Source organism: Brassica napus, chromosome A5, assembly GCF_020379485.1.
Source record: "Brassica napus cultivar Da-Ae chromosome A5, Da-Ae, whole genome shotgun sequence".
Classification (NCBI taxonomy): domain Eukaryota; kingdom Viridiplantae; phylum Streptophyta; class Magnoliopsida; order Brassicales; family Brassicaceae; genus Brassica; species Brassica napus.
Genome location: NC_063438.1, coordinates 43,127 through 65,617, shown reverse-complemented (window position 1 = coordinate 65,617; position 22,491 = coordinate 43,127). Strand labels below are relative to the sequence as shown.

The 22,491-nt window shown below is 36.7% G+C and overlaps 5 protein-coding genes and 1 long non-coding RNA gene across 10 annotated transcripts; 2 read left to right on the top strand and 4 right to left on the bottom strand.

Annotated features, from left to right (window-relative positions):
* Nucleotides 1-2: 2 nt before the first annotated feature.
* Nucleotides 3-844, bottom strand: LOC125609550. Its single transcript, XR_007339772.1, has 4 exons — nt 650-844; nt 323-452; nt 99-236; nt 3-14 (listed from the first exon to the last, which is right to left on the bottom strand). It is a non-coding gene; the product is annotated as an uncharacterized LOC125609550 (long non-coding RNA).
* Nucleotides 845-1,029: 185 nt separating this feature from the next.
* LOC125609549 (60S ribosomal protein L39-2) lies at nt 1,030-1,598 on the top strand. Of its 2 annotated transcripts, none has more exons than XM_048781041.1 (3): nt 1,030-1,105; nt 1,194-1,297; nt 1,386-1,598. In XM_048781041.1, the coding sequence occupies exons 1-3, from the start codon at nt 1,103-1,105 to the stop codon at nt 1,432-1,434; spliced, it is 156 nt and encodes a 51-aa protein (XP_048636998.1). In that variant the 5' UTR covers nt 1,030-1,102; the 3' UTR covers nt 1,435-1,598. The 2 variants fall into 2 exon arrangements, with proteins under 2 accessions (XP_048636998.1, XP_048636999.1); XM_048781042.1 differs by having other exon boundaries at nt 1,042-1,105; nt 1,206-1,297; nt 1,386-1,437.
* A 7,370-nt stretch (nt 1,599-8,968) lies between these two features.
* LOC125575569 lies at nt 8,969-14,246 on the bottom strand. Of its 2 annotated transcripts, XM_048781040.1 has the most exons (3): nt 13,921-14,246; nt 12,528-13,772; nt 8,969-9,279 (listed from the first exon to the last, which is right to left on the bottom strand). In XM_048781040.1, exon 2 carries the CDS (start codon nt 13,659-13,661, stop codon nt 12,528-12,530), a length of 1,134 nt encoding a protein of 377 aa, XP_048636997.1. In that variant the 5' UTR covers nt 13,662-13,772; nt 13,921-14,246; the 3' UTR covers nt 8,969-9,279. The 2 variants fall into 2 exon arrangements, with proteins under 2 accessions (XP_048636997.1, XP_048636996.1); XM_048781039.1 differs by lacking the exon at nt 8,969-9,279 and having other exon boundaries at nt 12,381-13,772.
* Nucleotides 9,273-12,352, top strand: LOC125575203 (protein LONGIFOLIA 2-like). Of its 2 annotated transcripts, none has more exons than XM_048781038.1 (5): nt 9,273-9,572; nt 9,690-9,739; nt 9,826-11,226; nt 11,297-11,447; nt 11,521-12,352. In XM_048781038.1, exons 1-5 carry the CDS (start codon nt 9,422-9,424, stop codon nt 12,210-12,212), a joined length of 2,445 nt encoding a protein of 814 aa, XP_048636995.1. In that variant the 5' UTR covers nt 9,273-9,421; the 3' UTR covers nt 12,213-12,352. The 2 variants fall into 2 exon arrangements, with proteins under 2 accessions (XP_048636995.1, XP_048636994.1); XM_048781037.1 differs by having other exon boundaries at nt 9,817-11,226.
* A 1,313-nt stretch (nt 14,247-15,559) lies between the features above and the next one.
* LOC125609548 (transcription factor TCP13-like) lies at nt 15,560-17,139 on the bottom strand. Of its 2 annotated transcripts, none has more exons than XM_048781036.1 (2): nt 16,879-17,139; nt 15,560-16,671 (listed from the first exon to the last, which is right to left on the bottom strand). In XM_048781036.1, the coding sequence occupies exon 2, from the start codon at nt 16,649-16,651 to the stop codon at nt 15,722-15,724; it is 930 nt and encodes a 309-aa protein (XP_048636993.1). In that variant the 5' UTR covers nt 16,652-16,671; nt 16,879-17,139; the 3' UTR covers nt 15,560-15,721. The 2 variants fall into 2 exon arrangements, with proteins under 2 accessions (XP_048636993.1, XP_048636992.1); XM_048781035.1 differs by having other exon boundaries at nt 15,560-16,661.
* Nucleotides 17,140-17,705: 566 nt separating this feature from the next.
* Nucleotides 17,706-21,994, bottom strand: LOC125609574. Its single transcript, XM_048781089.1, has 2 exons — nt 17,989-21,994; nt 17,706-17,755 (listed from the first exon to the last, which is right to left on the bottom strand). Exons 1-2 carry the CDS (start codon nt 21,992-21,994, stop codon nt 17,706-17,708), a joined length of 4,056 nt encoding a protein of 1,351 aa, XP_048637046.1.
* Between the last annotated feature and the right edge of the window lie 497 nt (nt 21,995-22,491).

Below are 22,491 nucleotides of genomic sequence, written 5' to 3'. Positions count from 1 at the left end.
TAAGATTGAAGAGGCTTACAAAGACAGAATAAACAACAAATCAGAAGTATGTAACTATAAAAAAAACATTAAACAAAATAAGCTGGAAAGGATCATACATCTTCAAACGAAGAGAAGCTTTGTCATTCGGCTGTTGAACAACCTTAGAAGAGATAGCGTTCCACATTTCAAGGACATCTTCAGGCTATTCGCGTTCTTAACAAGGCTGCAAATGATGGTGTAGGTACACTCAAGATCTGAATCAAACATACAAACAACATCAACCTACTGATAATGCAAAAAAAAAAGGATGTGCATTGTGTAATATAATAGAAAAACAAACCTTTCTCAGACATTTTGGAAGAAACCAATTCAGCTGAAGTAACCATCAACGAAGCCAACTCCAACCACTTTCCTGCTACTATCGACTCCTCAGCCTCTCTACATAGCCTGCTAATCTCTGGCTCCGCAGCCTAATCAAACAAAACAAGTTTCAAAATTCAAACCACAACTTAGAAAATTTGACTAATTGAATTTGTAATATGCATCAGAATCATGAAAATTACACCAAACTATTCAAATTGCACCAATGCAAAGTTAAATCAAACTGATTCTATCATTCATGCTTCACCAATCAGATCATCGAGACGAAAAATATTAGAGATTGTACCTCGGGACCAGCATCAGCCCAGGCGAGCTGGGAAGTAAACTGGACGACGGGCGAGAAAAGGATCTTCTTCGGAAGTGGGAACAATCGTCGTCATAGCTTCTTAGCTCTCTCTCTTCTCTCGGCGGCGCTGATGAACAATAATCAAAAACTACAAACTTCTTTCAGCAGCCGAGCAGAGAGAGAGAGAGAGAGAGAGAAGAAAGAAGCCCTAATCCACATTTTTATCTTCCCCGGTTAAGTTAAACCGAACCGGGATCGGGTTCACTTAATTAACGGTTTAAGCATCGGACGGCTGGTTAGCAATAAGTAAAAATCGAACGGTTAAGATTGAGCTTTGCTTTCTTTACACCGCGTATAAAAACCATTGACTTCCTCAGACTATTATCATTTGGAATTAGGGTTTTAGAGCTGCCGTGTTCCGCCGGATCATCACCGTTGCCACCTCAAGCAAAGATGGTACTTATATAACTCCTTCACTCTTTTCTCCTCCATATTTCATATCTCTTTTACTTTGCCTGATTAATTTTACGATTAACTGTTGTAGCCGTCGCACAAGACGTTCATAATCAAGAAGAAGCTTGGGAAGAAGATGAGGCAAAACAGGCCTATCCCTGGCTGGATCCGTCTCCGTACCGATAACAAGATCAGGTTTTGATTTTTCTATGTTTTCCTTCGAGAAAAAATGTTGGAGTTTGATTTGATATGAAGTTCGTTCGTTGTGTTATTCTTCACGCAGGTACAACGCTAAGCGTAGGCATTGGCGCCGTACCAAGCTCGGGTTCTAGATCATCCGACGAGCTGTGCCATGACTCTGATTCGTTCGATTTTTGCTATTTTATTTTCGGAATTGTGGTTAAAGTTTTAGTTTTTATCTTGTGGATGTTAAATCTTAAAAGACTTGCGTATTGCATGAATAATATATATGAGTATCTAAAGTTTACACCCTTTCTATTACGTTTGTTATTGATTTGACTCTGCTTCTAGTTTATGATGAATACATATTATTCGATAAATGAAAATGCTCTGATTCAATCCCTTTGCTGAGGCTTGGGCATTGTCGTCTCTTTTGATATTCGAGCATTTGTTTGTTTATATCTGAGGAAAAAAGAACATTGTTTTGAGATCTATATACAAGCGCACAGATAAAATCTAACATTCCACTCCATAGCAATATGATTTAGCGGCACGTTTGATGGCCTCTCTTGTTCCCATTATCATCCAACACATTTTGGTTTTTATCAGCTTTGAAATAAAAAAAATTCAGTTCTTTTGAATCTCAAAATGTTTTAGAAAATCTTCTCTATAAAGGAGTAATCACGGAAACGGAAACGAGTATGGAAGGCACGTCAAAAGGATTGGTCTTTACCTCTTTGTAGTTCATAGAATCTCTCTTCTCTCTTCTCTTACGATTGGTCGCAATCAAGGAAGACACAGAAACAGATGTGAAAGTGGATTATTCACGGAGAGAAAAAACTGGAAAAAGACAGTTATCCATAATGGGCTTTTCTTCTTGAATTACTTATGGGCTTTTTGTTTATCTGACTTTGAAAGTTTGGTAATGGACTATGTTTTCATTTGATCAAAACTCACTTATTAGGTGTCCAGAAAGTGGCTGTCTGCTATTGGTCCTTTTTATAAATCTTTTTTTTTCAGAAAAAAAAAATTAAGCACCCTAAGGATTACTAGGGTTAATGATGCTCTAAGGCCAAACATTTTATTTTTCTTTTGCTCTTTAATTTGAAAGCCAATGTTAAAAAAAAAATTTAGATAACATTGATTAGAAACACGACAGTTTTCTAGCTTGAACCAGACAAATATTAAACGCCCGGAACAACTGTTAGGGTTTGATATGCACTAGTTTCTAGCAGTAGGGTTTGATGTGCACTAGTTTGTTAAAATAAAAACTCACTTATTAGCAGTAGGGTTTGGTATGCACTAATTTGTTAAAATAAGTAGAAACAATAAAACACTACAGCAGTGAAAGAAAAAAGGCAAGAGTTACAATTGCTTGGAAATTCTGACAGAAAAGAACCTAATCCATTATGTGAACCCATGACTTCGAGGATGATCATCATGATAAAATATGTACGAACATCCCATCATTAACCTACGGATGAGATTCCCTAGTTGACTTCTTTAAAGATTTTAAGTGATGTTGAAAGATGGCAATGACGACGTGTGAAAATCAAATCGTACTCTGCCTTTGAATATCTTTCTTTTACTTTTCATTTGGCGCCCATTATATTCTTGCTTTTTTTCTTGCTTTTTTAGAGTACAAGAATCTTGTATATGACCGACCTTAAATTATTTGAAAGTAAATGATCTCATGGGCAGGATGGTTCTATTAATAAGGGAAACTATGATTCCTATAACTCTTAGAGCTGTAGCATATCGTTTCCTTGTTGGTTCCGAAGTATGTACTATATATGTTCAATGTGTAGTGAACGAAACAATAAAATAGTCTTTATTTTGTAACAGTTAACTATTTAACATGAGTCGCACGTACCAAGTGATATCCAAGGGACCAAACATTATAGATGTTAGATAATCAGGAAATGAGCTCATTTTGAATATTAAGATAGAAATAACGAGAAAGTAAAGATTGCATCAGACAAAGCATAATGATTCTTATCTTATATGGGTTCCATACTTTATCTTTTGCAATTGTACGCCCATTTTGTAAAGTAACTCTGCATTAATTTTTTATGGTTTACGGTATATTATGGCTCCATTTCTTCTGCCCATGTGTTAAACAAAATGTATTTTCTGCAAAGAATCTAACAAAAATTTCCAAGGTACATGTACTTGTGAGCTTATAATTACTTTATGGGGTCTTAGATTTGTGAAAGTAAATGCCCATATGAATATATGATTACCACAACTCAAGAAACATTTTAAAGCTAGCATATCCAACAAATGAATAACTCGATATGGGTAAAAGTGCAAATGAAATGACCATGTGCATATGAAAGAAGCTATAAAACAAATTATTCTAAAAGAGTTATCACAGTTTAATCATTAAAATTACTTCTATATATTTCACCAAACACTAAACATAACACTTGGAATCATGTAGCTAAACAAGAGCTACCGCGTGTTCTGTTTGAACTTTACGTTCTTATGAGCTAACGGATGCTTCTTTTGGTAGAGAATACTATATGATAACAACATGTCATACTTTGTAATGTTAATCAATAATCAAACCAACGTCTTAAAATTAACCGATCGATAAACGATGACAGAAATCACTTTTTGTTTTTGGATTTCCCTAAAATTAGATCTGTCGTCTCATGTGACATTGAATTATAGTAATAGATAACTATAAGCATGAATGAATTTAAGAAAGGAATCCTTGCTTAATTAACAATCTAGACGTTAGAGATGTATCGATTCAAAGACATATTTCATCGTTTCTTACAAATAATATACTAGCTTTTGCTTCACTAATTAATACTAAAAATCACGGGAAGTAGTAATAATATTAATTATCGATGACCATAAGCCAGATGATTAATTATAGTACATAGTCAAATATGATGGCTAAATATATAGTCAGAAATAAAACCAGTACTTATATTAAATTCACGTAGAATTGTTATTCGTTAGATTTTTATTAACATTTTCCAATAACTTCCAAGCAGGAATTATTATATAGCCATACGAAGATGTGTATGTAATGTTGGCATCCAAAATCAAGGAGAGAAACCCCACAGAAATTAATGGTGAAGGTTAAACAAATGTTGAATGGTGGAAGATAAGTGGGATCATGTGCCAATAGTTGAACTGGATGAATAGACATTGAAACTTAACGTAAAAGAATACATACTGGTCTTTTTAATTGATTTCAAAATTGCTATTTCTAAATATTGTTGAAAATGTATTTGGTTAGATGGTTCCCCATCAACCCAACACCAAGTCTCACTTGCCCAATTGCTTCATGTGACTTTGTTCCCCTTTTATCTTTTTCTTTTTGTTCCCTTCCTCCTTTTTCACTTGTCTATTATTTTCCATTTATTATAGATATTCCATCTTATCGGGCAGAGTATGTTTGGTGCAATTAATTGTTTTCAAAAAAAAATGTTTGGTGCATTTAATTTCTTTATTTAGGAAAAAATATATGTTTGACTGATAGTTCATTTTGTAAAAATGTCACGTTCGAATCTCATCAGCTGCACGAAAGTATTTAACAACGGACTCTTATCTTAAAGAAAAACCATTTTAAGAAACAATTTCCATATAAATCATATATATATATATATATATGTATATGTATATGTTACTTGATTATCTAATTTATTCTTTTAATTTGATTGACAATTCAACTTCAACATCCTCACATCACAACACTGTCGATTTTTTCGTTCACTCTGTTAATTGTTTTGATTCAGTATGAACCATTTATATATACACAAACACTATTTAAATCCATGCACCATTCTTCATCACATTTTTCGTAGAATCGATTGTTAATTATAATAACTACACGTACAGGGCATGCATGATATATATAACGTAGATACTTGCTATATATAGTTTGTGACTGGCTTAGAGAAATATCAACTAGTAAAAGCAAATTTTTTTCCAAAAATAGTGACTCTTCTTTATCTTTCGTAACACATTCTCTCGCTCCTAAAACACTGAAAAGTTAATCTTCGCTAGTGCGAACAAACTTTTAGTAACAATCAACCATACTGATCACTGCATAAAGTGTTGTTACGATAATATACCATTCACATGAAGCTTCAAAAGTCGTTAATCATAAATTGTTACCAAAGGCAATAAATTATTAAAAATAATGAAAAATCATTATACGGAAAGATTGAAAAGTATAAGAGAAAACATTAAAGATGACGCGCTTGATATTGTAATAGTATATTCCTTGGTACTTACTAAGGTCAAATCAAATTAATTTGTTTTCATGCGAGTTAAAGAAAAACATTTTTGTACGAAGAAAAATTATATAGATAATACCCCACCTTCTTCACAGCTCATTGTGGAACAAAGCACGTGATATGTCCACAAGCTTTTGTGCTTAGTACAGACTCAGGACATAACCCTCAAATCAACGAAGACAAGAAGTATAAGACGACGACTTTATAATATAATAACCCTCTACTTCTTTTACATGCTAGATTCCTTAATTTTGAATTTAATAACTCACATGCAATAAAAGTTATTACATCATCTTTTAAGCAATCAATTTAATAACTCACATGCAAATCAACCGACCATTTTTTATAACCAGATAAAAATGAATTAGAATTTTCAGAAGTTGTTTTTATAAAAAAATTACATCGAAAGTTTATAATCCTCCCGATCTTTAGAAAGAGAGAAATAATCTTCTACTTAGCAAAAAAAAAAAAAGAGAAATAATCTTCTGTCAATACTTGTCGCTTGTCCACAAAACGTAAATCATTGGTATTCCATATAAATAGTTACTTTCACTTTCTATAACTAAATAGTCTCCTTTCTTGTAAGACCCATCAATCTCAGTTCATGCATGCTAAAAAAAAAATTCTCAGTCCATGCAAGCTTTCTTCCAGTCACCAATCCACTTTCTCTCATAATCATTTATTTTGATTTCATGCTGCCATTAAAATACTAATAATATTTTCTTATTCTTTTAGATAAATATATTATTATTTTTTTGTTCAAAAATATATTATTTATTTATTTTCAAAAATTATGTGTGTTTCTGACAAACTCCACATGCTCATGTAAAGGGCCACCAAGACTTCTAAAGACCCAACTCCATTATTTTGTCCACATGGATGTGAAGGAAAACTTAGCTAATTATAACATGAGATCAAAATCAATACTATTAAAACAGAAACATGTCCCATTGATAATAGTTGAGTCCAATTAAAAAAAATATACATCATCTACATAAAACTGCTTATATCACTTTATCAATACTATTAAATTTTCACGGCAGTTCTAGCAATTCTAAAATCCTACTTTTCAGGAAAATTTGATTGCCACTTTTTAAATAAAACGTAAACAACAAACAAAGCAGTTCCATAACCACTAATGTCCTATTTTTAAGGACTACAAACATATAAAACTTCTATTTTTCAATTAAAAAATCTATTCTACTAAACTCAATTAAGAATTTTACGTAACCACCTTACACAACCAATTAAACTCCTATTATAAAGGCAACAAATTTTATAAATGACAACAAATTTCGTGAAATATATATACAACTCCTATATCTAACTCATTATCCTGAAATATATGTACTCCTGTGACCCCAAAATTAAAATCAACAAAACTTCCATATCTAACCAAAATCCAAATTGTCACTATTTATTTAAAAATTTTATTTTTCTAGATAGTTTTTTTATAAGAAAATTAAATTATTTAATCCATCTATTCTATTAAATTAGGAACATGATCAGTTGATATTATTATGGAAGTATTATTTATAAAAATATATTCTACGGGTTTTAGTTTAACGGGTTTTAAATAGGTTATTCGATTAAAAATATTTGTTAAATGTTTAGTGAAGACCTTATTAACCCATTTACATATATATTTAACAAAATATATTAAAAATTATCTTTCAAATATTTTTCAAAACTTTTGTTCGGTTTTCTGTGCGTGTTGGATTTGATATTGGTTTTCGGATATCTCTTAAGAACCATTCAAGTATATATGCCAAATCTAATAGATTATGAAACTTTGATTTTTGGGTCGATTCCGAGTCAGATTTTTTGGATACGAATATTTTTCTTGACTAATTATGTTAGGTAACTACTAAGAAAATATAATATGTTGCAAATTTTAAAAATAAAGTTTAAAAATAATTTTTGAAATACATATGACATATAATTATGCAATTTGACATATTTAATATAGTTACCAAAAATTATATTAAATTAAATTAATACTAAAAACAAATATGATTACAAAAATAACACAAATACAAAAATTAAATTTCTCAAAAAAAAATAAACAAAAAATAAAAGGGCGGGTCAGAATCCAAATTGTCACTATTTATTTAAATCCAAACGCAGCTTTTGCGGTTGGTAGCGGTTGTCGGTGGTTTGCAACAATCACTCAAATCGCTATAAACCGCTTCAAACCGCTACGAATCTCATAAATTCAAAAGCTGGCTCCAGCTAACGTTTGCGGTTGCGGACGGTTGCGGGAGGGTAAATTTTTTTTTTTTATTACAATATATATACAAAAGTAAAATTATTTAATAAAAAATTTAAAATTGAGATTATGAAAATATTAACATATATCTATTATATTTTAATTAATATTATAAAATTTTATAATAAAAAAAATTTCAATAAATTTTCAAAAATTAAAATTATAACTTTCTAAATATAAATTTTATATTTATTATAATTTTATGATTTTTGATATTTTTATAATTATATTAAATGTAAATATTGTTAATTTATTATTTGACTGTTACCATATTTGGTAGTTAACCAGTCATAAGTCACCCGCAAACGCACCAATTTTTAACCGCAGTACCAATCGTACAAATCTCTTAAAACCGCTAGAAACCGCAACCGTCCGCATCCACAAACTCCCACAACCGCAACCGCAACCGCTGCGTTTGAACCAATTAAGCCAATTAAGACGTTGTCGCGATTTTTAACAATTCACGTGGCCCTGGATCAAAATTTACAAAATTCATATTTAACGTCATGGCAAATTATTATGTATAATTATAACATTATTATAATTATACATGAAATAAAAAAAATGAAAACCATATAATTTTAACGATAGCACATGTAGAGTATCCAACATCACAAATTCAATCAAATTATCAAAACCTCTTACTAATAGTAATTAAAAATTTAACACATATGATTACAGAAAAATACAAATATCATTACAAAGAAAAATATGAGACAGAAAATTAATATTTTACAATAAAATAAAACAAAAAATATACCCGCCCTTTTAAGGGCGGGTCAAAATCTAGTTTAAAGTTAAAATACCCCCTCTATCAATTTTTATGTTATAACCAAATTGTTTCTTAATTATGCTTTTAATTATACATAACATAACAGTGAATTATCAACTGCTAATCGATAAAAGAAACTCAAATGACTGCTGAGATAACTTTCAAAATATGATTTTTATAGTATTGGATTATTATTATTATTAGCAGTAGTAAATTATTCATCAATTTACTATTTTACACCAACAAATTAAGATAAACGAAATCAATAAGCATTTAACTTTGGTATAATAAGTTAGTCTTGTGCTCTCATGTGCAGAACTTTCATCGTAAAGAGGGGAACCAGATTCCTAATTATTTGCCAAGCAGAATTTTTCAGAGCTCTGACATAATTGAAAGAATATATGATAAATACAAAATTTGTTACATGTATATAACCTTACATGTTAACACATGTACATTCTTACATTATATATGCTTCAAAGCTTTCCGGCGACAGTTGTATCTTTTGCCTTTAAAGAAACAAACCTCTTTATCAAAGAACTAAAACAAAAACCTTTTTTTCCACTTCTCTTCTTTCTTCTTCAAGGTAGCCTCCAAAGCAAAACACCAAAGAGCCTAATCTGTTGTCTGGTCATAACTTCACAAGAAGCTCCTTAATGCTGGCTTCTTCCTGTCCATTTCTTCGTTTCTTCTCCATCTGAAACACACACAAAAAGAAACGCTAAATCCAGAACAGAGGAAGAAGACGAAGAAATTGGTAACTGCAACAACAGAGTTTATGAAAGTTCGTTTACTTAGTTATTTCTTTTGAGATAAGGAGTTAAGAAGAGGAAGAAGATATGTCTGCAAAACTTCAGTATAACTTGTCAGATGAGAACCCAAATCTGAATAAACAGTTTGGATGCATGTATGGGATCTTTCAAGTGTTTCACCGGCAACAATATCCGGCGAGACCAGTCTCAAGCGATGTGGAAAAGTCTCTGCCTCCAGGTAACTTAAATTCTCTCTCTTTCTAAATCTCAGTCTAGTGTTTAGGACCACAAAGAATAAACAGAGTAGTTTCACTACAACCAAAAACTACGAGTTAAGAAGTGGCTCATTTTGCAGGAGAAAGAAAGGAGATTGTCGGTGAAATTAATATGGAAAGTGAAGAAACGGTAAGAATCTAAACCAATTTGTTCATTCATCTCTAAGAAATGAGAATTCTGAAAAAGAAAGACTAATAAAAAAACAGAAATTGCAGGGAAAGAGTACCAAGAAGAAGAAGAAGTCTGCAGTGAAAGAAAAGCATAGAGTATCTTCCGAATCCTCTTCACGGCCTTCCTTTTCGTCTTCTCCACGCTCCTCGAGCTTCTCGTCTACAGAAGTCAGTACCACGGCTTCTCAATTCGACCAGCCTGGAGAGAAGCAGATCAGAGAACAGCCCAATGCTAGGCCTATGATGCCATTTGATCTGAAGGAGCTTGTGAAAGGCTCTATTAATAGAGAAATGAGAACCAGAAGTGAAGAAACAGCAGCCTTCACTCAGCAGCAGCAGCCCAATTCAGCTAGAACTAGTTCAAATGAGTGGAATGAAGGTAGTGGAAGGGCTTTGAAGTTTAAGGAAAGCCATAGGCTGTCTTACGACGAGAGGGAGATGAGAGACAACGGATACAAGACGGACTCGAAGTTGAAAGAGACACCTAGGTTGTCTTTGGATAGTAGATCAAGTCCTCCAGTGAGTCACAGGAGATCGAGTTCGAGTGTTGTTGCCAAACTGATGGGGCTTGAAGTCATTGCGGACAATTTTGAAACCGAGCAGAGAAAAGAGAACCTGTTTTGCGACTCCCCAAGGCCACAACCAACAGCTCTACAGAGATCTAGAAGCGTTGGTTCCATCAAGAAGATACTACCTGCTTCTTCTAAGTTTCCAATGGAACCAGCTCCGTGGAAGCAAATGAAAGCAGGAGACGCTGCACCGACGGTTTATGGAGAGATTCAGAAGAGGCTTACGCAGCTGGAGTTCAACAAGGCGGGAAAAGATCTCAGAGCTCTTAAGCAAATACTTGAGGCTATGGAAAAGACGCAGAGAACTCACCAGCCAGTTCCAGCTGCAACAAGTCCAGCTATGAACTCTAAATCTACATCGATCGTGGTAATGAAACCAGCGACTCCAGTTTCCACTTCCTCGCTGCAACAGAAGGCCGCCTTGCCAAATGTCAATGTTGGCAACACCAGAAAACCTCAAAAAGTCACCTCGGGGAAGCAGAACATTGATTCGACCAAGAGCACTAGCCCAAAACCAATAAGGTCGAGGCAAACTTTGGTGGCTAAGTCAGGTAAGAGCCAACAGCAAAGCGTTAGCCCAAGAATGCAGCCCAAAAAGCTCGGGTTTGAGAGGCAGTCGCGACCAACTACTCCAAAATCAGAGCCAGGCAAGATCCAAAGGCAGCTAGGTAGTAGACAGCAAAGAGAGTCAGTCTCACCGAGAAGAAAACAAGGGATAAAACCTCGTAGTAGTCTTCAGCAACCTGATGACCGATTAAGCGATGCGAGCAGTGACTTGAGAAGTTTAAGATCTGGTAGCAACATAAGCTTGGGATCGAATGGTGACATCGAGGTTACAAGCAAACACCGGGTGGAGAGAAACTGTGACTTCGCAGAGGTATGAAACAGATCTATTTCTCCCTTCTCAGTTAGTTCATTAGCTGAGTCTCTTCTTTTTACTAATGCAGAATCCAGACTTTGGAACCAAACAAGACAGGCCATCTCTTAAACCTCTGAAAGTTACTGTTGAACAACCGAGCCCTGTTTCAGTTCTTGATGCAGGCTTCGACGAAGAGGATTCACCGTCCCCTGTGAGGAAGATATCCCTTAGTTTCAAAGGTAAGGCACTTGCAAGGATTCACAAGGTTTTGGTTTGAGTGAAGTCTCATCTTTTATTTGTTTCTCTTGCCAGAGGACGTTGCTCTACGTTCTGAAGAATCTATGTGGATAAATAAGCCTAACGGCGTCTGCAGATCCATACTATTGCCTGAGAATAAGGGTCCAACGCAGACAGACTCTGATCTCCTCGAATGCTTCCCTGATGAAGATGCAAACTTCAAAAGCGGCGACCACAAGTACATCTCGGAGATACTGTTGGCATCAGGGCTTCTGAAAGATCTTGAATACAGCAAGATAAGCATCCAGCTGAACCAAGCACGTCTCCCTATCAACCCTGGACTGTTCTTCTTCCTGGAACAGAACAAGGCCAGCAATATGACTCCAATATATAATACCAAACACCGAGGCAGGGAATTCAGACAACAGCAAACAAATCTGACTGAGAAAATCAGGAGAAAACTCATCTTCGATACCGTTAATGAAATTCTAGCTCAGAGGTTCAAAGGTTCTGCAAATCCAGTTACAACAATGGAGAAAAAATTAGAAGCGGAGGGACTTCTGCAGACACTGTGTTCGGAGATTGATAGGTTACAAGAGAACAAATCAAAGTGTATCTTGGAGGATGACGAGGAAGATATCATATGGGAGGAACTGCAATGTCAAGGCATGAATTTGAAGGAGTTTGAAGGTGAGAATCCAGGGATAGTGTTAGATATTGAGAGGATGATTTTCAGAGACTTGGTTAGTGAAGTTTGCTTCTGTTAATTTAATGGGTATCACTTAGAATTGTACATGGTTTCTGGGTTTTCAGCCTTGTTTCTTCTCTTCCTACTTGATTGTGTAACAAGCATATATATACAGGTCTAATTAATAAAGTAAAAAATGCTAAGAGCATAGTTGGTCAATCAGAACAATTTTCATTAGGAAATGGAGTTAAAGGCTAAGCAATCTTTTATTTCTCCATCATATCAAATTAGTAACAAATTCTTACCCTAAAAGGTAATGTATCCAACTGCAAACGATCACTAAACTCAACAGGCAAAGCTATTCTGTCTACATGTACTAAATTGACGATGATACCTATTTAACATCTGAGACGACAGTTCCCAAATCAATCCTTTCGGTTCCTAACTTTTTCTCCCTCTTGTCTCCACCTTCTTGAAACCACCCCTGTTCCTGGACGCTCCTCTTTATCGCCAAACACGAAGGTCTCTTCAGAGTTCCAACCTTGAAACGTAACAAAGTTTGTTGAGGTCTTGCACCATCTTTCTTCTCTCCATCCTCGGATTCAGCAAACCCGTTCTCCTTGTTGATATCATCTGACGGAGTAGATGCCTCAAGAACTGGGATGCGATGGTTGTTGCTCATATTCTTATCAGGGACGTGGTTGATGCTAAGCTCCACAGGGCCGAACACAGGTGACACTTCCTTCTCCACGAATCGAAGAGGTGCGGTAAGAAATGGATTACCTTCCACTTCTTCTTCTCCTTCTGTTGATTTTCTAACATCATTTGGAGACTTGAGTACTTCTAACCCACCACCATTGAAAGAATGTTGTATACTCGGTAACGATGGCCCATTTTCTTTACTCCCAACTTCTACTTCGATTGCGCCTGCATTAGCTTCCTCTGATATATGACACGATTTGGTTCCGGGAAATGCAGGAAGCCAAACCGGGATGTGTTCATCTGGAGGTTCTACTCCAACCTCATAGAAACTAGGAGCAACTCTTTTCTCTTTACTAATTGGGAAACGAGGGAGAGCATAAACAAACGGCATCTCCTCCGCTTCTCCTGTATAACGAATAACATCCTTGACTACACTGGAACCAGCAAGACAACGATCAGTGTCCGAAACACCACCAAAACCCACACCAGACCCCAAATCCTCTAACGCCTGAACAACATCCAGAGAATTACCCTCTACTCTACCTGCCACGTTAGCATACAGCTTAGCAGTCTTCCCAACGCTCTGAACATACTGAACCGCTACACCGGTTAGCTTATCAAGAGCAGATTCTTGAAAAGAGCTAAACCTAAGGCCCTCGCGTGTTGTCTGTGATTCCTGATAGACATTAACCTCAACACTCTCGCAAATCTGAGCCACAGCCATTCTTGCAATGGCGTAGGCGAAATCACTGCCTTGAAAAAGCTTTCTCTTGCCCTGTGATTCTCTGCTCTGAGTTCTTCCACCTTCTCCAACTCCATTGCTCATATTCAAACTCTTTTACAGCTTCACCCAATGGAACCATTTTTGGGACGATAAACCAAGGCAACACGCATCCCTCTCGGAAACACACAAACCGAAAGTTCGTTACTTTGGCACCTAACAAACGATAAAAGAAGATTCCTTTAGTGAAAATTGAATCCAATTTCTGCGAAACCCTAGAAACTTAATCGGGTCCAATTGAGCTCAACAAGCCAAACTACGAGAAGAGTAAACCAATCCGATTAAAAGGAAGTAGAATTCTTACCGGAGAAGAAACTTTCTCCATCGTAAACGTCCAAATTCACCGGCGAAGAGGAACCGACTAACTTCGGCAGCTACCGGCGGCGAGCCCAGTGAGGGAAAACTCTAGTGAAGAAGTGAAATTGAGAGAGGAACGGCGCAGAATTTAAGGATTCGAACGCGATTTAGAATAAGTTCGAAGTGTAAAACGCTCTTCACGATCCAGAGAGAAGTAGAGGGAGTGTAGGAGGAGATTTGAGATTTCGTCAACTTATAGACCAACCGGGTTTTATAGACGCAAGCTTTTTTTTTCTCTTGAGGAAGTTAAATTACTAACCGAATTATTTTAATGGTTACAGCGATGATGTAATAACTATTGTGGTTCTATAGTGTTATGTATACAATTATTGCCAGAAAGGCAGAAACGATAATATACTTGCCACATACAATCCATAATTACAATTTCCTATAGTTTACTTGGGCTTTCTAGCTCTCGAACAAAACCTCAATACAATGGGCCCTTATAGAGTAGCCCAATAACTAATGTAAAAGAAAAATGAATAACTTATAGGGTGGCCCTTAAAACTGCTTTCATTCTTGCTAGTTTTTTCTTGTCAACTATTCTTGCTAGTTTCCGAGTGAAAGTTAAAATGTTTTAGACTTCACTATGATGATAACAATCTCTACTTCTACACAGCATATATAAAATATATTTTATACTCGTTTAAGAAATTTTCACACGTATATCTGTGTACTATAGACGCTGCATGATGGCTAGAGCGACATGGAAGCTTTTTGCAGAAAGTATGATTGAGATATGACAGTGTCACAGAGCATTGGATCGGTAGCCTTTTTACTCTATTCAAATATCAAAGATTGTACACATATTTACATGCTTTTGTCTGCAAACTTTTTTGTTACCCCTAGTTAATTATTTCCTCTTACTCCTTCGTCTTACCTGGCCCTTTAAATATAAATAAACTTTAATTAACAGAAGAATAATCTAATGTTTACAAGCTTTTTTCTGTTGTGTCATACGTACATAGTATCTTTACTTTAGCCTATTGTTCCACAAACAAAAAGACTTTAGCCTATTAAGTGCATTTGGGTTATAGCATACAAATCCGACGAGAGCATTGACTGAGCGTGATCTCAACTTCTTAACGCAATTATTAACTAACAACACCGTCAGTCTAAATGTGGCCTACTATGCTAACTAATGGGACACTTAATTGTGTGCTCAAATCCGTTCACAAAGAATTTCTGTTTGATCCCCTGAGTCAAGCATTTTATCACATAACACACTATAATAATGTTCGATTACATTGTGCATCAAATAGGAAACATAATCTCATATGCGATACATTCTTTACCAGCTGAGTCAATAGACTATAGAAAATATTACAAACATTTCACATTATTGTGCAGTCTCTCCATGAATCTAAATTTATTTAGCTTGTTAGTTTCAAAAAATGTATTACATTCCATATACTTATAGAGTTATACAACAAATAAAAACTAAATAAATTAATATTTAATGTTTTATGTTTTGTGTGTACTCAGATCCTATGAAGAAGATACACGTAGATGAGAAATTTCTAAACACAGGTATGCATATTAGTAAATCAAATAATCAATTATCTGTTGATTTAATATGTTATCTGTTGAAAAAAAACGTTGAGTCGTATATAGAAATATATTAGGAAAAAGGTACACCATTAACTACCATATTATTTTTGTTTTGTGTCTCTTCACTTGTGAGCACATCAAACAGTAATTGTTTCCATAATCTAATTTCACATCGGATTCTTACTCCTTCAGTTTTTCTACTTCCGGTCGAACTGGACCGACGGCATCGGGTTACTATAACCATGCAACAAGGAGTAGAGGGTCGAAATGTTTTGGGAAGATGAAGAACTACCCATTAATGGCATTTGAAAGTGGCTTACCATTTGCCTTGGATCTGTTGTCTCCATAGTCCTCGAACCAGCTGATGATGATGAGGGAAACAAAGATTGTATAGTAGTTGTTGTTGATGATGTCGTCACTGGACATACCAAGAGCTGTGATTGAATTGGGACAATACTATGAAATTGATGTTGATGATGGGGATAATCTGCCTGAAACCTCGTATGTTGTTGTTGATGCTGTTCCATGTTTTGATAGGTTCCATAAGACCCAATATGATTATTGTTGGTTTCTTCACGGCTAGTAGTAGTATTGGACTCTTCTACACATCCATTAATTTTAAAACCGAGTTGGGTCGGATCTTGACCCGGTGGTTGACTAAGATTCAAGAACGCCTGGTGATGGTTGAAAAGACTGAAAGTTTCCGGCGAGACGGGCAAGGGAGGAAGCTCATCGATCTCATCTTTGGCTGCATTGAGCAACCAGTCAACGGCTTTGCTAGGCTGGTCAAGGCCGAGACGTTCTTGAAGATCATAAAGCTGGATAGCCGTGGGGACTGATAATCTCACGCGTCTGTCACGTAGACCACGCAACGTACACACTTTGCTGTGACGGTCTTTGCCTCCAAAGGCACGTGAAACCCTAACAATCCTTGGATCCTTCGATTTCATCCACGACGACGAAGAAGAAGGAATCGAAGTTGGTGGCTTCTTAATAACGGGTTTACCACTGGTGGCTACGGCTACGACGACAGCTTCTTCTGAATCTTCTTCTACTTCTCCGTTACGTCTTGTCCTAGTCCCGCCTGAAACATCGTCGTTTGCATCTCTCCAAGGTCCGGTATTCATAATACTAGTACTGTTGAGATCTTTAAAAACAATTTAATTTAAAATTTCTAAGAAAATCATATTATCCGTTAGGGTTTCTGATTTTTTTTTTTTGTAAACAAGTGATCGTAATACAGTGAAACTCACGAAATAAAATTATAAAAATAAAATTATTTGAAGAAAATTAGGGTGAAATAATGATTTATTTATAGATATTCGTTCACGAAAAATGAGATGTGTTTGCTTACTTGAGTTCCTGAGTCTGAACGGTCATGAGCTTGAACAGCAAATCTAGGGTTTTGCTATTTGATAAAGCGAGTAATAAGATGATGATGAAGAAGAGGGACTGAATAAGGATGAGAGATAGAGAGAAAAAAAGTATTTGATTCCGTTTTTCTTTTTCAAAAGCATGAATAAAATGAGAATATGAAAAGAAAAAGAAAATAAGAAAGAGGTAGATGCTTTTGGAAGTGAATATGAGAACCCTACCAGTTTCACAAGCCTCCAAAGTTTAGAAGAATTGCGACTATTTATGCTAAAAAGCTATGGATATGGTAGAGCCACGTGGCAAATTTTTCGCTATCCCTCGAACGGAAAATAAAATAAATGCTTTGATTAATCAGTCATATTCATTTTCATCTTTAATATTATGGATCATATCATATCTGTAAATCTATATACGGACGAGAAAACACAATTCGGATATCATATTATCCACGTATAAGATATGAACGGCAATCATAGTACGGCTAAGAAGAAGATCCCAAACAAGCATACGTGAAGATAGCAAATTATTAAACATTTACTAGGTCAGTTCCCGGGCTACGCCCGGGTTATTTTCTAAGAAAATTTTGAACCAAAATATTATATTAGATGTAGGTATTCTTTGTTTGAACACAAAAAAATGTGTTGGTAATAATTATTTTTGTTTGGGATGGAAGGATTGTGTGTTATAATATGTCTGAAAATTTGTAAGTAAAAGCCAAAAAAGCAGTAAAAGCAGATTAAAAGCCTAAAAAGCAAATGTTTAAAAGCCAAAAAAGTAGTAAGTAAAGTAGATAATGGAGGAAGCAGATTAAGTCTTCGCAGATCCGATTGTTTTGAGGGTCATGAGAAAGAAAGGACCTGAAATTGGATAAGAATAGTTAGTCAGCAAACGTTTAGTTGAATATTGTGGTATTGCTATTAAATTAAAAGTTTTGTACCTGGCGTAGGTGGGGTAAACCCATGTGTAAGTCTCTTCTTTATTGGCTTGTATCATCGCTGGGTCGATATTTTCGAGGTTGTTAATCTGTGAATATAATATGTTATCAGATTTCTGAAAAAGATTGGAGTAAAAAATAAATTATTTAAATTACCTGTCTCGGGATGAAGGCCTTTGAAGATTTCTTTGTAGACTATGTTCTTCACTTTCAGCTGGTGTGGATCTTCAGTTTTGATGATCGTTAATCCTGCTTTGCTTGTGACACGGGAGAGGGCCACGTAAAGTTGACCATGAGAAAAGACTGGCTTAGGCAGGTATAAGATGACCTCTTTTAAGCTTTGGCCTTGGCTTTTGTTGATTGTCATTGCGTAGCACAATCTGATAGGAAATTGCCGCCGACGTAATGTGAACGGTAATTTCGTTTCATCATACAAAAGCACAATTCTTGGGATTAAGACCTCTTCTCCAATGTGGGATCCAGTGATGATTTCGGCCTTCAGAACGCGTTCACCAACGTGGGTTAGGATCATCCGAGTACCGTTGCATAATCCTTTTTTCTGATTTATGTTTCTGAGAAGCATAACTGGGGCACCAACTTTCAGAGTAAGTTTGTGCGAAGGCAAACCCGAGAATTCCAATGAGTTAAGATACTCAATGGAGTATAGTGTATCATTTTGATCTGATGTAGTATCTGATAACTCAAAGCTGTCTGAGCTGTAGTAATCTCTTGATACCCCGTCGGTCCGTGAGATGGTATAAGCATTGATTTCATCAACGGTTTCGTTACGGGGTGTGAGGATAGCTTTATCGGTGTAGGAAGTCTTGGAATTCATAGGGCTGCTGATTTGTCCATATGCAGCATCAACAACTTCTTTCAATGGGTCAACAAAACTCTGACAAATCAATGAGTCATCGATATCTATGAGTTGGTCATTGTACCCATCCCCCTCATATTCTTGTTCTTCTTCTAGACGACCTTCCCCGACTCTGAGAAGCCATTCAGAAAACTCTTTCTCATCCTGATTGACTCGCATATTTGTTTTCAAAGAGAACTTGTGGCAGCTATTCCATAGATATGAATGGCTTATCGAAGCTAGTACAGTATCAGCTCTTCTACCTTGCGGAATGACTGGTAGGATCTGTCTGAAATCACCACCTAACATAACTGTTTTGCCACCAAAAGGCTGATTCTTTGCGGGTGGATTTTTGATAGACAGAATATCCTTCAACGACTTGTCTAATGCTTCGAAAGCATGTTTGTGTGTCATCGGTGCCTCATCCCAAATTATGAGGTCTGTTTCCTCAATTAACTCAGCAAGCATTGTACCTGGTTTGATGTTGCAAAGCTTATCTTCGTCGAGCTTCAATGGAATATTGAAGCGAGAGTGAGCTGTTCTCCCGTTTGGTAGTAGCAATGCGGCTATTCCCGAAGAAGCAACTGGTAGAACAATTTGTTTTCTTGACCGAAGTCTGGATATAATAGTCTGGTATAGGAATGTTTTTCCTGTGCCCCCTGCGCCATATACAAAGAAAAGTTTTCCTTCTTTCTTGTCAACCGAGTCTAAGACTGATTCATAGATTGCAAGTTGCTCAGCATTGAGCAATTTGTATTGATTGTCATGTCTTAGTGTTTCCTCCGCAACATCGTAATCCATTTCTTGGTTCCACAAACTGTTCCCCAGTTCCTTGAGCAAAACATGATTGATCTTCGGCATATCCTTAAAATCGTTTAAGGAGCGATCTTGCATGCGCATCAGCTTTTCAACTTCTATCAATGTGTATTGCTCGAGGGTACTATCGTCCAGTTCCAGATTCGCGTGGCCTAAGATCCTTTGCCTCTTGTGAAGTATGTCCTCGCTCATTGATTTCCATGAGTGTTCCCATAGTCCTTTAGGGCTTGCGACGAAGCAGTTGTTTAGGAATGTGACAAACATATCACGAAGCTGGTATGGGCTGGCCGTTCGAGCACCCTCCGACATACTCTCGAGCCATTCAACATCGTCGTCCAAAAGGCCTCGTGCTTGGCAAACTGATTTGAAGTCCGGGTATTTAACGTCGTTGTATGTTTTTAGCTCGTCGTAACTTCTAGGACCCTTAATCTTATTAATGAGGACCCTCAGGTAGTATCGATCGCCTGCCGAAGGATGGACAGCTACGACTCGGCCAATTGTTTTTCCTCTCTTACGCTCAGTCCACACTTTAGCACTGTTGTTCCAGACAAAATATTCAGGAATCTGCACATATGTCAGTGTTCGGGCAAACGCTGACCTTCTGCATAAAACCATCCACTCTGTGAACATCGTCTTCTCGATACCCGGTTTGTGGATTACCCGACCGAGGTTGTCTGTTGATTTAACCGTAATATTATGTTCGCCTTCCAAGTGAATGATAAGCTTTTCAACTGACGGCTTTCTTTTGTGTATGTGGAATGCGAAAGTCCGCCACATAGACTCACAAGCTGATAAATATCGGGCTTCAATGTAGTCTTGGATCTCATTGCGTTGCCTTAGGACTTTCTCCTTTGATCCTCCGGATCCTGTGGCGTCGGATGTAGTTGCTGTATTTCCTTTCTCAATAACAGCGGTTGCTCGGTCAACGCCCTTGGTTATGTACTTGAATAAGTATTTCACCGCGCTTGTCCGATTACACCATTCAACATTAATATGAGCTTCGTACTTCTTCAGAAGGTTAATGTTATGAGGCACGACGAAAGTGTTGTCTAGTACAGCTCCAGACTTAACTGTACCCGGATCTTTGTTTCGGCGTCGACGATATAACACATACCCGGATTTGTCAATCGAAGTGTTGTCGTTATTCGGCCGAGGATACTTTTTCGTGCACACATTGTTTTCCATACATGGTGACTTCGGATTGAAGTGTCCACATGGACCGTGGATCATGTGTTTCGTGACTAAGTCGTAAGCAGCTGGGTCTTCCTCTTTGTTGGGGAGCTCGGCCGAAATTATTTCATCCACTTCTTCTGCACTTGGTGTTCTGGTAGAATTTCCTAACCACAATAATATATGTGCATGAGGGAGACCTCTTTTTTGAAACTCTATTCGGTGGAGAGCTGCCTTATATGGCTTGAAAAAAGTGCCTGCTTTGAAATCCTTGAGCAGTTGATCTAGCTTCATCTTAAAAACCCGACATTCAATATCCGGTCTATCATTAGGAGAATCTCCACCGTATTTCTGAAGATGTTCTTTAATCTCGCTCCAGTTTGGATTGGCCGTCATCGTGATAAACAAATCTGGATTGCCGAATTCCCTGCAAATAGCCATAGCATCGTGGTATTTCTCAACCAAGTACCGGGGGCCTCCGGTGAAACTTGGTGGCAGTATAAATCTCTGGCCAATAATTTTAGCATCAGTGTCACCTTTACTTACAGCATCAAGGACATTGCTGTAGAGCTCAGCCCGCAAGATTTCTTGGTTATTTCTCGCCCACCTCAGTCGGTCTTCTTCAATCGCTGTGTAAACGTCCACAATAAACTGATGGAGGAGACGACCGCCTTTAATCAACGTCATTCCTTGGTTAGGACGTGTTTGGATTAGAGAAGCGTAGTATTGACGGATGGTCACGAATTGCCTTGTTCTTGAAGTGCCTGTCTCAAGATGCAGGGGAATTTCTGGGTGAAACCCGTATTCACCATACGGAAACAAAAGAGGGTATTGGAGGCTCATATATAGAGGGTGATCGTCACGTATCTGCTGCAGAGTGTCAGATTGAAACTGAACCACTATATCTCGTTGTCCAATTGTTGATGTTATATCCCCCACAATAAGACCTGCCACCTCGCTTGTAGTTGGAAGATCATATTCCTTCCCCTTCCCTTTATCTTGGACTAACCTAATAGTAAACTCTGACCCAACGCTTTCGTAGTGGTCTCGTGCACGACGAAAGATCTTTGCCAGACAATTGTTCTCGTCAATCATCTCGATGAGGAGGGCTAACGTTGGCTCATCGAGGTTACCTTCTGCTGAGGTTTGCCCCATCGCGTTTAGGCGGTTTTTGAGTTCGTTAGCCGTGTCAAATATGTAAAGCTGGAGATATTCTGGGAGACAGCCTTGTCGTGGTATGAGGGAGCCAATTCTGTGGTGGGTTTGACCTTGGATCCGTATAGTATAAGGACCAGGTGCGTGGACGACACTATAATCCATTTTCATTCCAACGGATGTAAAAGCAAGGACAGAATTATAGACTCGGATAGTATCTCGAAACCATCTGGCTTGAAGAAGTTTTTCTAACAGGGCTGGCGGCTGGTTGATCGGTGGAAGCTTGATTTGGCCATGGTTACAGCAAAGGGTGAAAGTTGGTTCACCTGTTCGTGGGTCTGTAGCAGTGCTTTCAGAAGTCCACATTAATGCACCACATTTTGAGCATGGTACGATTTGGTTTTCATCAAGTCGGGATGTGGAACCTTTTTCTGGAAAATGTTTATTACGAATTGTTAAATCATAGTTTATTGAAATCTTGAGAGTTTAACAGAGGGTTAGAAATTTGTTTTTTTATTTTTTCGTAAAAAAGTTTTTTATTTGTTTTCTTTAGTATTTTTTGTTTTTTTTTTTAAAAAAGTTATTTGTTAAAATGAATTAGTTTTGAAAATTGATATTAGTTGATTTTTAGAAACACCATTACGCTGAAAAAATATATTTTA